At 47.6% G+C, this 12,176-nt stretch overlaps 1 protein-coding gene across 1 annotated transcript in view; it reads left to right on the top strand.

Annotated features, from left to right (window-relative positions):
* Nucleotides 1–12,176, top strand: part of atp10d (ATPase phospholipid transporting 10D) — a 32,798-nt gene that overhangs the window by 16,907 nt on the left and 3,715 nt on the right. The window contains exons 4-22 of the mRNA XM_069661152.1: nucleotides 2,886–3,090; nucleotides 3,228–3,313; nucleotides 3,976–4,082; nucleotides 4,548–4,679; nucleotides 4,909–5,021; nucleotides 5,133–5,385; nucleotides 5,694–5,908; nucleotides 6,215–6,406; nucleotides 6,614–7,277; nucleotides 7,380–7,486; nucleotides 7,702–7,828; nucleotides 7,908–8,092; nucleotides 8,244–8,544; nucleotides 8,658–8,734; nucleotides 8,925–9,050; nucleotides 10,662–10,862; nucleotides 11,059–11,139; nucleotides 11,230–11,334; nucleotides 11,412–11,599. Coding sequence (XP_069517253.1) covers nucleotides 2,886–3,090; nucleotides 3,228–3,313; nucleotides 3,976–4,082; nucleotides 4,548–4,679; nucleotides 4,909–5,021; nucleotides 5,133–5,385; nucleotides 5,694–5,908; nucleotides 6,215–6,406; nucleotides 6,614–7,277; nucleotides 7,380–7,486; nucleotides 7,702–7,828; nucleotides 7,908–8,092; nucleotides 8,244–8,544; nucleotides 8,658–8,734; nucleotides 8,925–9,050; nucleotides 10,662–10,862; nucleotides 11,059–11,139; nucleotides 11,230–11,334; nucleotides 11,412–11,599 — 3,465 coding nt within the window. The remainder of the gene's footprint in view (nucleotides 1–2,885; nucleotides 3,091–3,227; nucleotides 3,314–3,975; nucleotides 4,083–4,547; nucleotides 4,680–4,908; nucleotides 5,022–5,132; nucleotides 5,386–5,693; nucleotides 5,909–6,214; nucleotides 6,407–6,613; nucleotides 7,278–7,379; nucleotides 7,487–7,701; nucleotides 7,829–7,907; nucleotides 8,093–8,243; nucleotides 8,545–8,657; nucleotides 8,735–8,924; nucleotides 9,051–10,661; nucleotides 10,863–11,058; nucleotides 11,140–11,229; nucleotides 11,335–11,411; nucleotides 11,600–12,176) is intronic.

The raw sequence follows: 12,176 nt of genomic DNA, 5'->3' as shown, positions 1-12,176 counted from the left end.
CTCATACAACCCCACTTCAAAAAACCCCAACTGTCCCATTAAAGCTTCCATACCTAAACTTTATTAATAGTATTGCTCACAGTGCTGTTTTATATTTTCTCTGGACATTGTGAGCGGTTACATTTCACATGTGGGTTTCAGTCAATGGCATGTGAGGGTGTTGGACTGTGAGTGTAATGATTAACCACTGATTGTATTCACACATTAATCATGAGTAAATAAGACCTGTCAATCAAAGGGCTGTTTTTCTATACAGATGATGACAGTATGTAGGCAAACACCACCGAGAGATTTCACCATCACACAGGGAAGTTTTAACTGTTTCCTGACCAAAAACCTACTGAACCGGTATTAATTAAATGCTGTAATAAAGTATTCATCATTCACAGTCACTCAGACGTGTTCGCCCCCTGCAGCCTTTTTCTGCTTCATCTTAAACCTTGAAATGTGAAAGTCTGTCGGAGCTGCTGATGAAGTCACACCGTTAAATATGAGCAGGAAACATTGTTCCTACAGCTGCATTTATGACATTTCTTCACTTAAACAAAGCTTAACCAGGTCAAGTGATGTTATATTACTGGAAACATTAAGAACAAATATTACTTCAGAGGATTGTAGATGTCCATTTTATATCCTGAAATTCAAATTCTAGATGTTACCATTGACTATTCCTGTAAGCGTTCAGCCACAATGTAGCACACTAACCATACAAGATGGAGCTGTACACGAGGTTTAGTTCATTGTGTTTCATGGACTAAAGCTCGCTGTCCTTTGTGCTCATCGGTGAATCTCACTGAGCTGCTGCTTGCAGTCGACACATCTGCAGGCTGTGCTTGTTGGGTTGTGTTTACTGTACAAACTGCTGCCATGTTCCTCTTACGTATTCCCCATGTGGAGCGTGTTAGAGCACGTAGTCGTGTAATCAGGTTAAGGATCATTAAACAGGAAGGCCCATTATATGCAGTCACTTCATTCTGCTCATAAAGCTGTCCAGGATATTTTTCACTGAACTGACACCTGAATTCTAATAATTATTTTAGCCATAATGAGATCAGTTCACAGATTTCCACTAAACACCAGCAACAGTTAAAGTGTGACTGCATAATAACCATGTTTAGTTCTTGTTGTTTGATCTGACTGTACTTCAGTGTGTGTGTCGCTGGGCACAATTATCTTTGTTCTTGAAGCTTCTAACAGAACATCTGTGTCAGACTATTGTGCTGTTTTTTATTCTCCCTGCTCCATTTCCATCTTTGAAAATGTATTTTGAGGTTACAAATTGTTCTTGTTAGAAGTCTTAACTCGGATAATTAAGACTTTAATATTTGTCCTTTTTTTTGGCACCGCCGGGGTCAGCCTTACACATTGTGAATGACTGACTGAGTAACTGAGTGACTGAGTGAGTGAGAGTACTTTCAGAGCCGTAGAGAGAGAGAGTTGCGACGTCGCACTGGCGGATCATGGAGCATACTGGACCTCCACTGACGCGACTCTCTGTCTATACGGCTCTGGGTACTTTGTTCGGGGAGTAGGCGGGGCTGCTCCTCCGCTGCTTGTCTGCTGTCCTCACCTACGTCCGCAGCGTGCACCCGCTTTCAAATACGTTGTCATCGGCCTCATGAAGACAGTCCTTGTAACACACTACCCACAAACGTGCACATTGACCTGATGCGGTCAGACACATGCTAGGTTTTGACCTTGTCTTGTTATCTAAAGCTAGCTTAAGACAGGGTAGATGACACTACTTTAACATTGTTTATGTGGCTCTTGAACATGTTAACATGTTAACATCAGACATGATGTACAGTATGTGACAATGTGTTGGTTTCTATGCAGAGATAAGGAACGTGTTAATGCATCAATGCATAACAAGCATGTCACTGTTGCAGCTGAGGTGACGCTAATTATAGCTAATTAATAAACAGTTGATTAGTTAAGTCCATTGGTTCCCAACCCAGGAGAACCACTGGTTGGTTCTGTCCAAAGAGTCACCAGATACATCTGCAGCATATCTGGTGACTCTTTGGGCGGCTGTGGCTCAGTGGTAGAGTCGGTCGTCTCTCAAGGTTGAGGGTTCGATCCCCGACTGCTGCAGTCACATGTCGAAGTGTCCTTGGGCAAGACACTGAACCCCAGACTGCTCCTGAAGGGTTTGACTGTGTGGGAATGGTTACACCCTGATTAGAGATTGGCACTTAGGCCTTTGGTTTCAGTGTGTGAATACGTGTGTATGAATGGGTGAATGTGACATGTAGTGTAAAAGCACTGTGAGTGGTCAGAAGACTAGAAAAGTGTTATATTGGTACAGTCCGTTTACCGTCATTATATCTGATTTGGTGCTAAAGAGTCGAGAGTTAATGACATGAATTCATGGTGGAGGAAAAACAAAGTACTGTATCCTAAATCTGGTGCCATTTTTCAGGTTTTTCCTTGCGTTATAGTTGTTGTAAGTGCTGTCTCCTCACAGCTAGAAGGTTCCTGGTTCAAATCCCGGTTCAGACGTAGTGGGCCTTTCTGTGTGGAGTCTGCATGTTCTCCCTGTGCATGCTTGGGTTGCCTCCGGGTACTCCGGCTTCCTCCCACAGTCCAAAGACATGCTCGTTAGGTTCATTGGTGACTCTGAAAATGCTTGTAGGTGTGAATGTGAGCGTGAAAGGTTGTCAACTGTCTGGCCATCAGTCCAGGTGTAACACCACCTCTCTTTGACAGCTTCTTAAAACAACTTTTCTCTCCAAATGACGTAACAAAATGCTCCTTTTTTCTCTGACATTCTGTTTATTTGATCCATTAACCCGTACATACCAACATCCTTCGGTCTTTGCTCTTTTTCCTGAGATGTTTTTAATCCTTCCGTCTCTTCTCCGTCTTCTCACTTTGTCCCACAGTAAGCAGAGAGCGTACATTCAGCGGTGCTGGAAGGACGTGCAGGTCGGAGACTTCGTCCGTCTGTCCTCTAATGAAATCATCCCGGCTGACATGCTGCTGCTGTACTCCTCCGACCCTCGTGGGGTTTGTTACATCGAGACCTCCAACCTGGACGGAGAGACCAACCTGAAGCAGAGGCAGGTGGTTTCAGACCTCCCGTTTCAGGTAATGCACGAGGTGGATCAAAAGGTCAAAGATCTGTCCTTGTTATAGTTGGTGGCCGATAATCAAAATCTATCTGTTCACTCCAGTCCACACGTGAGTGTAAATCTGTTGTGTGCTTTTGCTTGTGGGTCTTTCAGGGAGCAGAGTTGACCCTTGAGAGCTTCCACAGTCGTATCGAGTGTGAGAACCCCAACGATGACCTCAGCAGGTTCAGAGGTTACATGTGAGTTTGTTTTCATCTCATATTTAGGTCTTTCAAAATGAATCGGTTTAAATATTGAGCCAATGAAGACATGATCACAAAGTTTTGGGACAAAAAACATGATGTGTAGTCTCACCTGCTCTTGGCTTCCACTAAGTACTGCAGTAGAGCCTCAAACACACTTTAAAGAGGGGGTATTATACTGTTTCACATTTTAACATGTATATATATAATGTTACAGTGTTGGATGTTCAGACTAAACGTGGGCGAAGTTTCAAATCTGTAGGTGAAAGTATGTTAGAGAAATTCTCAGCTCAGTCTGCAGGCTGCTGTGAACGCCAGGTTTCACACAGTTAGTTCTACACGCTCACCAAGTGCAGCCTCGGCAGGCTTCGGAGAGCTGGCCAATCAGAAGGAAGTGGGCTTGTAGGGGCGGGGTCTCTTAAAGGGACAGAGCTGACGGAGTCGTTCCAGGCAGAGGTTCTATGAGGGCCGGCACAGAGCACCAGAGTGAGAAACATGAGGCGTTTTTAAACTGTAAATGATGCTAAGCTACTCCGCAGGTATCACAGAGTGAAATACAAAGCTTGAAATGAACATAGTACCCCTCTAATACTGTCCTCTAAATGTACTTAAAACAGTTGTTTTGTGCAGCTGATATTAATGTGCGTGTTGTTCCACAGGGAGCACCCGGGCGGGGCTCGTGTCGGCCTCCATAACAGCAACCTCCTGCTGAGGAGCTGCACCATCCGCAACACGGAGACAGTGGTGGGCATCGTGGTCTATGCTGGTGAGAGAACAACACCCACAGTTAAACTGGCCTTTTCACTGCAGTCTGATCTCTTGTTTTGAGGTGTAGAGTAACATATTCTGCAGTTTTCCTCTTCGTGTGCCGTCAGACAAAGTGAAAGACTGACTGATTATCTGTGCGAATTGTCCCCCACACTGTTTGACCAAAACCCATGTGTGGAATAAATGATATACATTCAGAAACTCAGCAGAAAGTTTAAGTGAAACGTATCAGATCCATAACTTTAATGTCGCTTATTGAGGCTGCTGTGAAAGCTGTCAATCTGGTGCAGATTAAACAAACAGATCACAAAAAGGTTTGTCTTGTTTCCAGTGTGTGTGGTGTGAAAACAAAGCAGGCAGACCAAGATGTTTTCGGTTCTGCTCGAGTTCCTCCTGCAGAACAGTGGTCTGTATTATAACCCAGCATGTCTGTGATGTGTTTTTCTCCCACCGTGTGACTCAGGTCATGAGACTAAAGCGATGATGAACAACAGCGGGCCGCGGTACAAGCGCAGCCAGCTGGAGAAGCGTCTGAACACAGACGTCCTGTGGTGTGTGCTGCTGCTCATCGTCATGTGTCTCACTGGTGCTGTAGGTGAGTTCTAACGCTGGCACAAACACACAGCGATGAACAGCAGCAGTGTTATCCAGTAAAAACAACAGAGAGGCAGTGTTGCTCTTTAGGCTGAAGGACTTTTTCCAGCTTTATCGTTCGGTTTGTCGGAGTGATGAGCTGTTCCTGTGTCGGTTTGTCGGAGTGATGAGCTGTTCCTGTGTCGGTTTGTCGGAGTGATGAGCTCTTCCTGTGTCTTTGCTTTCTGCAGGTCACGGCCTCTGGCTGAAGAACCTCAAAGACCCGATCTTTCAGACTGACAGGGAGACGTCTCCTGCTCTGGCTGGATTCTACGTCTTCTGGACCATGATCATTGTGCTGCAGGTAAACCATCCTCTGCTAAGTATCTTCATCAAAATTTACATTTCTGGTACCCGTTACATGTAGATATCTGTGACGTCCATGCAGAAGGTGTAACCCGTGTCTGTCCAACAGGTGCTGATCCCCATCTCTCTATACGTGTCCATTGAGATCGTCAAACTGGGTCAGATCTACTTCATCCACAACGACCTGGCTCTGTACAACGAGCAGCTGGACTGCAGGATCCAGTGCCGGGCCCTCAACATCACGGAGGACCTGGGCCAGATCCAGTACCTGTTCTCCGATAAGACGGGAACTCTGACGGAGAACAAGATGGTGTTCCGCCGCTGCAGCATCTACGGGGTGGAGTATCCTCACGAGGAGAACGGTACACACTGACAGTAACACTACTGCAGGGATTCATTTACCTTTGTTGGAGCATATTTTTACTATGATGAGAAAGTTCCCCACTAGAGCCGAGATCCATGAACATCTGGTTGTTTTTAAACAAACTCTGGCTGCAGCTAACTTTTGCTTTCAGTATCAGTACATAGTTCAGTCTATAAAATGTCAAAAATGTGAGGAAATGCTCGTCAACATTTCCGTCATCAGACACATTGATAAGGAATTTCTGAGAGGAGTCAAACTTGGAAAAAGAAATCTGTAATTAATGTACATCCTGTGTCTGTGTGTCAGCTCGGAGGCTGGAGGTGTACGAGGCGGAGAAGAACGAGGCGGCCGGCCGCTCTGTGACTCTGAAGTCGGGCTGCAGCAGGAAATCTCTGAGCTGTCGCTCCCTCAGCTGCAACCGCAGCTCCGTGTCTCTGCACACGCTCACTAACGAGCCTGAGGAGGACGAAGAACTGACCGATCACATCCAGCACAGACCCAGCGCCTTCTGCAGCCGCGTGGTCAGAGGCGCTCACACACACGCACATATTATTAGCTGAGTTTGTCCTGCAGGTTAAAAGGCTTTTTTTGTTGAAAATACGGAAAGGGATTTCACGTTTGTTATGTTACCACGTCATAAGTCACACAGTCATTTCTTATTGTTTATCATTTATTTCCCTGTATTGCTTTCATTTTTCACACTTTTTATTATTTGCTTAAAGAAATTAGAAGATTAGTTTTCTGCAGGGAGACTATGATGGTTAAAGTTTTTACAAGCTTCAGCCACAAACTTTAAGCTCCTCCTCCTCCTGTGTGTGTCTGATCAGGCGAAGGAGGTGGCACCAGACCCTGAGCTGGTGAGGAAGCTGAGCTGGCTCAGCTCTCCGGTGCTGACTCTGACTGACGGCTGCTCTGGGACTCCGTCCAGCCTGGAGCTGACCTACATCACTGACTTCTTCCTCGCTCTGGCCATGTGCAACAGCGTGGTGGTGTCCTCGCCCAGCCAGCCTCGACATGTGGTGGGTACACGACGTCTGTCAGGCGTGTCACATCGAAAACCTTCCACGTTACATTTGTCCGTTCAGCTTGTTCATTTGTTTGCACTGGGTTGACGTGACTTATTGGTTTTGGAGAGATGTGTGATGTGTCTGTCAGCCATCATGGAGAAAAAGAGACTCCACAAATCAAATTTAAATGTCACAGTTTTCCTTCTCTCTTCCCTGCAGGTGCCTGAAGCACGAACGCCTCTCAAGTCTCTGGAGGAAATCAAGCTGATGTTCCAGCGCTTCAGCTTCTCTCCTTTCTCCACGCTGTCCCCTCCCCAGATCAGAGGCAGCCCATACAGCTTCACCAGCAGGCTGTTTTCCCGCGGGAAGAATGGCTCTTTCACTGTCCCCACACCTCCTGACGGCACCACAGACCGGTCACAACAAGACCCTGAAAACCACCTGGAAACCTCCAACCTGAGGCCCAAACTGGACTTATCCTCTCAGCTGGAAGAAGATGATGGAGAGGTGGGGGTGAGGGAGGATGATATCAAAGAGGATGATGAAACAAGCGCTGATGGTGCGAGGGTGGACGCGGAGGACCTGATCAGAGACGTGGACTCTGATGATGAGCTGCTGTACGAGGCGGAGAGTCCGGACGAGGCGGCTCTGGTCCACGCGGCCCAGGCGTACCGCTGCACCCTGAGGGGCCGCTCTGCAGAGAGTCTGCTGGTGGATCTGCCGGGTATCGGCTCTTTGGCGGTCCAGCTGCTCCACATCCTGCCGTTTGACTCCAACAGGAAGAGGATGTCCGTGGTGATCCGCCACCCGCTCTCAGGACAGGTGGTGGTTTACACCAAGGGGGCCGACTCGGTCATCATGGACCTGACGGAGACGCCTAAAGGTAAACAACAAAAGGACTACTGAAGAAAGTCTTCTTACTCCTATCAACATATAATGATGATAATGATAACAGCATGCATGTCTGTATCCGTGTGATGTTCAGGTGCAGAGCAGGCTCAGGAGATCTACGATCACATCAGAGAACAAACCCAGAAACATTTAGACAGCTACGCCCGAGACGGCCTCCGCACCCTCTGCATCGCTAAGAAGGTAACGCTACAGAAACATTTTCTTTTTCTTCCTTCTCCTGTTTAAATAAAAGATTTTCAACATTTGTTTCACATTAGAAAGAGAAAAGACAACAAGTCTGTGGTAGAAACAAAAACTACATAACCTCTACCCTAAAGACTTGTTAGACTGTCTTATTATACTAATTTAACCCAAGAGCTGCAGGCACTTAAATCTTGTGTTTGGTGCGTGTGCAGGTCCTGGAGGAGGAGGAGTACGAGGTGTGGCTGAAGAGGCAGCTGCTGGCAGAGAGCAGCATCGAGAACCGAGAGGAGCTGCTGCTGGACTCGGCTCAGAGGCTGGAGACAAACCTCACACTGCTGGGTATGAGAGGCGCTCACTGCAGATCACACATGCTGCTGTGTCAGAGCGAGGAAGTTAAGGTGCCAGTGTGTGTGTTCAGGTACCACAGGGATTCTGGACAGACTGCAGGAGGAGGTTCCAGAGACGATCGAAGCTCTGCAGAGGGCTGGGATCAAAGTCTGGGTCCTCACTGGGGACAAGAAGGAGACGGCCATCAACATCGCCTACGCCTGCAAACTCCTCCGACCCAACGACCAGCTGCTGACTGCCAGCTGTGAAAGCAAGGTCAGGGGCGGACGAGTTGTAGCTCTGTTGTTGGACGTAGAATAGTTGAGATGTTTTTAAACTCAGTGTTTAGAATCCTTTCTCAAAAAGTAACCGTGGTGGATGAAAAATGTTGTCTCGACATGACAGTACTTCTGTTTTTCTCCATCAGGAAGTGTGTGCAGCTCTTCTTGGGGAGCTCAGGCATGAAGTGCAGCGCGGTGAGGACGCTCTGACTGGAGTGACAGCAGCAGGGAATCATGGGGGATCCTCCTCGGACAGCGGGACCGGTTTCATCCTGGTCATAGACGGCCGCACGCTGGACCTGGCCCTGACGGAGGAGCTGAAGAGCGGCTTCCTGGAGCTGAGCTGCAGATGCAAGGCGGTGATCTGCTGCAGGTCCACGCCGCTGCAGAAGAGCCAGGTGGTGCAGTTTATCCGGGACCAGCTGGGCGTCATGACTCTGGCTGTGGGTGAGGACTCAAGACTTTTTTTGATGGAAAGAAAACAAACCTTTATTTAGTTTGTATATTTTTCTGTGCTGCGTTACTTGTGGTGTAAATGTGGTTTTGTTTTGTTCATGAAGGTGATGGAGCAAACGATGTGAGCATGATCCAGGTTGCTGATGTGGGCATCGGGATATCTGGTCAGGAGGGCATGCAGGTAATGATTCATCCTTACAGCGGTACTACATAGAATACAACAGGAGGGGATCTTTGGTTCCTTCGTAGGCTCCAAATAAAGCACTGAACTATATTCTGTTTCTGTAAACTGTTGTTTTGTTTGTGTATTTTTTTGATTTTCTAATGTTTTTATCGATCAACGCTGTTCGTCTCTGTGTATCGCCCATCAGGCTGTGATGTCCAGCGACTTCGCCATCTCCAGGTTCAAACACCTCAGTAAGCTGCTGCTGGTCCACGGCCGCTGGTGTTACTCTCGACTGGCAAACATGATCCTCTACTTCTTCTACAAGAATGTGGTGAGAATCCTTTACCAGCTCTACTCTGTCTCTCTTAGTGTCAAACATAAAGTTTAGCCACCAAACAGCCCTGACCCGTCGAGGCATGGACTCCACCAGACCTGTGAAGGTGTGCTGAGGTATCTGGCACCAAGACGTGAGCAGCAGATCCTTTAAGTCCTGTAAGCTGCGAGGTGGGGCCTCCATGGATCGGACTTGTTTGTCCAGCACATCCCACAGACGCTCCATTGGATTGAGATCTGGGGAATCTGGAGGCCGAGTCAACACCTTGAACTCGTTGTTCCTCAAACCATTCCTGAACCATGTCTGCAGTGTGGCAGGGCGCATCATCCTGCTGAGAGAGGCCACTGCCATTAGGGAATACTGTTTCCATGAAGGGGTGGACTTGGTCTGCAGCAATGTTCAGGTAGGTGGTACGTGTCAGAGTAACGTCCACATGAACAGCAGGACCCAAGGTTTCCCAGCAGGACATTGCCCAAAGCATCACACTGCCTCCACCGGCTCGCCTTCTTCCCATAATGCATCCTGGTGCCATGTCTTCCCCAGGTAAGACACGCACCCGGCCATTAACATGATGTAAAAGAAAACGTGATTCATCAGACCAGACCGCCTTCTTCCATCGCTCCGTGGTCCAGTTCTGATGCTCACATGCCCATTGTAGGCGCTTTCAGCGGTGAACAGGGGTCAGCATGGGCACCCTGACCGGTCTGCAGCTACACAGCACAACAAACTGAGATGCTCTGTGTGTTCTGACACCTTTCTATCAGAACCAGCATTAACTCTTTCAGGAGTTTGAGCTACAGCAGCTCTTCTGTTGGATCAGTCACACGGGCCAGCCTTCACTCCCCACACTCATCAATGGGTCGCTGGTTGACTGGTTTTCCTTCCTTGACCACTTTTGGTACCGCTGCAGACGGGAACACCCCACAAGAGCTGCAGGTTTGGAGATGATCTGACAAGGGACAAACTGTGATGGCTGGACGAATGGGTCAAAGTCACTCACATCCTTACACTTGGCCATTCTTCCTGCTTCCAACGCGTCAACTTTTGAGGACTAAATGTTCCCCTGCTGCTTAACATATCCCACCACCTGACAGGAGCCACTGTAACGAGATTATCAATGTTATTTACTTCACCTGTCTGTGGTCATAATTAGTTTCAACGTATACATTTAAATAAAATCCTTTCTCAAATATAACGCAGAAAACAAAGCTTGGGGTTAAAAATAGTGTTATTAAAGAGTTCACCAGCGGAGCAGATTGTGATGTTCCTGTTGAGGAATCGGACCTCTGAGTAACTTTGCAGAGTCAGGTAGCTGCATGTCAGGGTGCATAGAAAGGTTCACTTTCATTCCAGCTATAATATTTACTGTATCAGTCCCGTGATCATTAATCAGTGAAGTTTACACTCTTAAATCAGGACTTGAAAATCACACAGCACAGCTTTAATTGTGCAGCTTAAACGATATATTGCTTCTGATACTCTCTTTTTGCAAACAGAGTATCAGAAACGTTTAATTTACATCTGTTTTAAATTGTAGGGATCAGGAAACCTGATTTAGCTGCTGTCTGAGTGAAACAATTAAAAGTGTGTGTGTGTGTGTGTGCGCAGATGTATGTGAACCTGCTGTTCTGGTACCAGTTCTTCTGTGGTTTCTCTGGGAGCGTCATGTCCAACTCGTGGGTGCTCATCCTCTTCAACCTGCTCTTCACCTCCGTTCCTCCTCTCATCTACGGCGTCCTGGACAAAGACACGCCTGCGGACACTCTGATGGAGCTGCCCGAGCTCTACCAGGACACGCGGTCCTCTAAGGTGACTGCACACACACACACACACACACACACACACACACACACACACACACAAATCTGCCCTTTCAAAACATGCAGTCAGAGCCTCTTCTGCTTCTGTTCATGTATTTATGGTGTCAAACATTTCCTACAGCACTTCAGCGTCCCTTACAAACATTGTTTAGAAGGACTAACAGATGAATCCTGTCTCCCTGCAGGTGTATGTCCCCTCCGTGTTCTGGCTCACAGTCGTGGATGCGTTTTACCAAAGCCTTGTCTGCTTCTTCGTGCCTTATTTTGTGAGTGCACTGCCTCAGATCATTTCTGTTCTATCAATAGTTTTACTTCATGTGTTATAATTAAGCTTCCTGTCCACATCTTTCTCTCAGGCCTTGGCAGGATCAGACGTCGGGGTTCTGTCCTTTGGTTCTCCGATCAACGCCTCAGCGCTCCTCATCATCCTGCTGCACCAAGTCATCGAGAGCCACACTCTGGTCAGACACACCGCTACGCTTTGTTCTCGCTCCCTTGTTCTGCAGACGTTGTCTAATCCCTCTGTGCTGTCTTGCAGACGTGGATCCACATGCTGGTGCTGGCGTTCAGTGCTGTTTTCTACTTCGGCTTCGTGCTGTTCTTCAGTGTGATCTGTGTGACCTGCAGCCCCCCCACCAACCCTCTGGGGGTAGAAACACTCCAGATGTCCCAGCCTCTTTTCTACGTCGTGTGTGCTCTCACTACAGTGACGGCTCTGTTACCCAGGTACACACACCCACATGCAGATACACAGACATGCATGCTGTGTACATATAAACACAATCAAGCTCAGTCAAACACACGAGTTGTCCTCACCCAGTCAGAGCCAGTATCCTGCTGTCTCGGTGGGCATTTGATAAAATACGCACTTCATGTTTAATTTAGTTTTATTAAAGTCAGAGGGTTCAATAACTGTGTCCAACCCTCACACAATATCTTGTATCTTTTTATCCAACACACGGATCTTGGCTGCTGTCTGTTGTTACACTCCACAGCTGTTGGTAACTAACCTGAGAACCCCACGTCACAAAAAGTTGCACAATGGAATCAATCAGGTGGCAACAACTGCCATATGTGGCGAGCAGACGGTCTCCCTTTCCATTGCTCACCTGGTGGTGTGGCCTAATCAGCAATGGAAAGGGAGACTGTCTGCTCGCCACATATGGCAGTTGTTGCCACCTGCAGGACTTAAGCACGGGGGTGATTTCCTCCATATCCCTCCAGTATTCATCCTGGAGCTCCAGTGTGCGCGCGTTACTGCGGCTGGAGAAAGAGCGGTCAGAGAGGACGGCCGATTGCCCAT

Source organism: Semicossyphus pulcher, unplaced genomic scaffold (assembly GCF_022749685.1).
Source record: "Semicossyphus pulcher isolate SPU_LCO1_2020_fin unplaced genomic scaffold, fSemPul1.0.p SCAF_14, whole genome shotgun sequence".
NCBI lineage: Eukaryota > Metazoa > Chordata > Actinopteri > Labriformes > Labridae > Semicossyphus > Semicossyphus pulcher.
The sequence above is the reverse complement of the archived record's forward strand: the minus strand, read 5'-3'. Positions and strand labels throughout refer to the sequence as shown.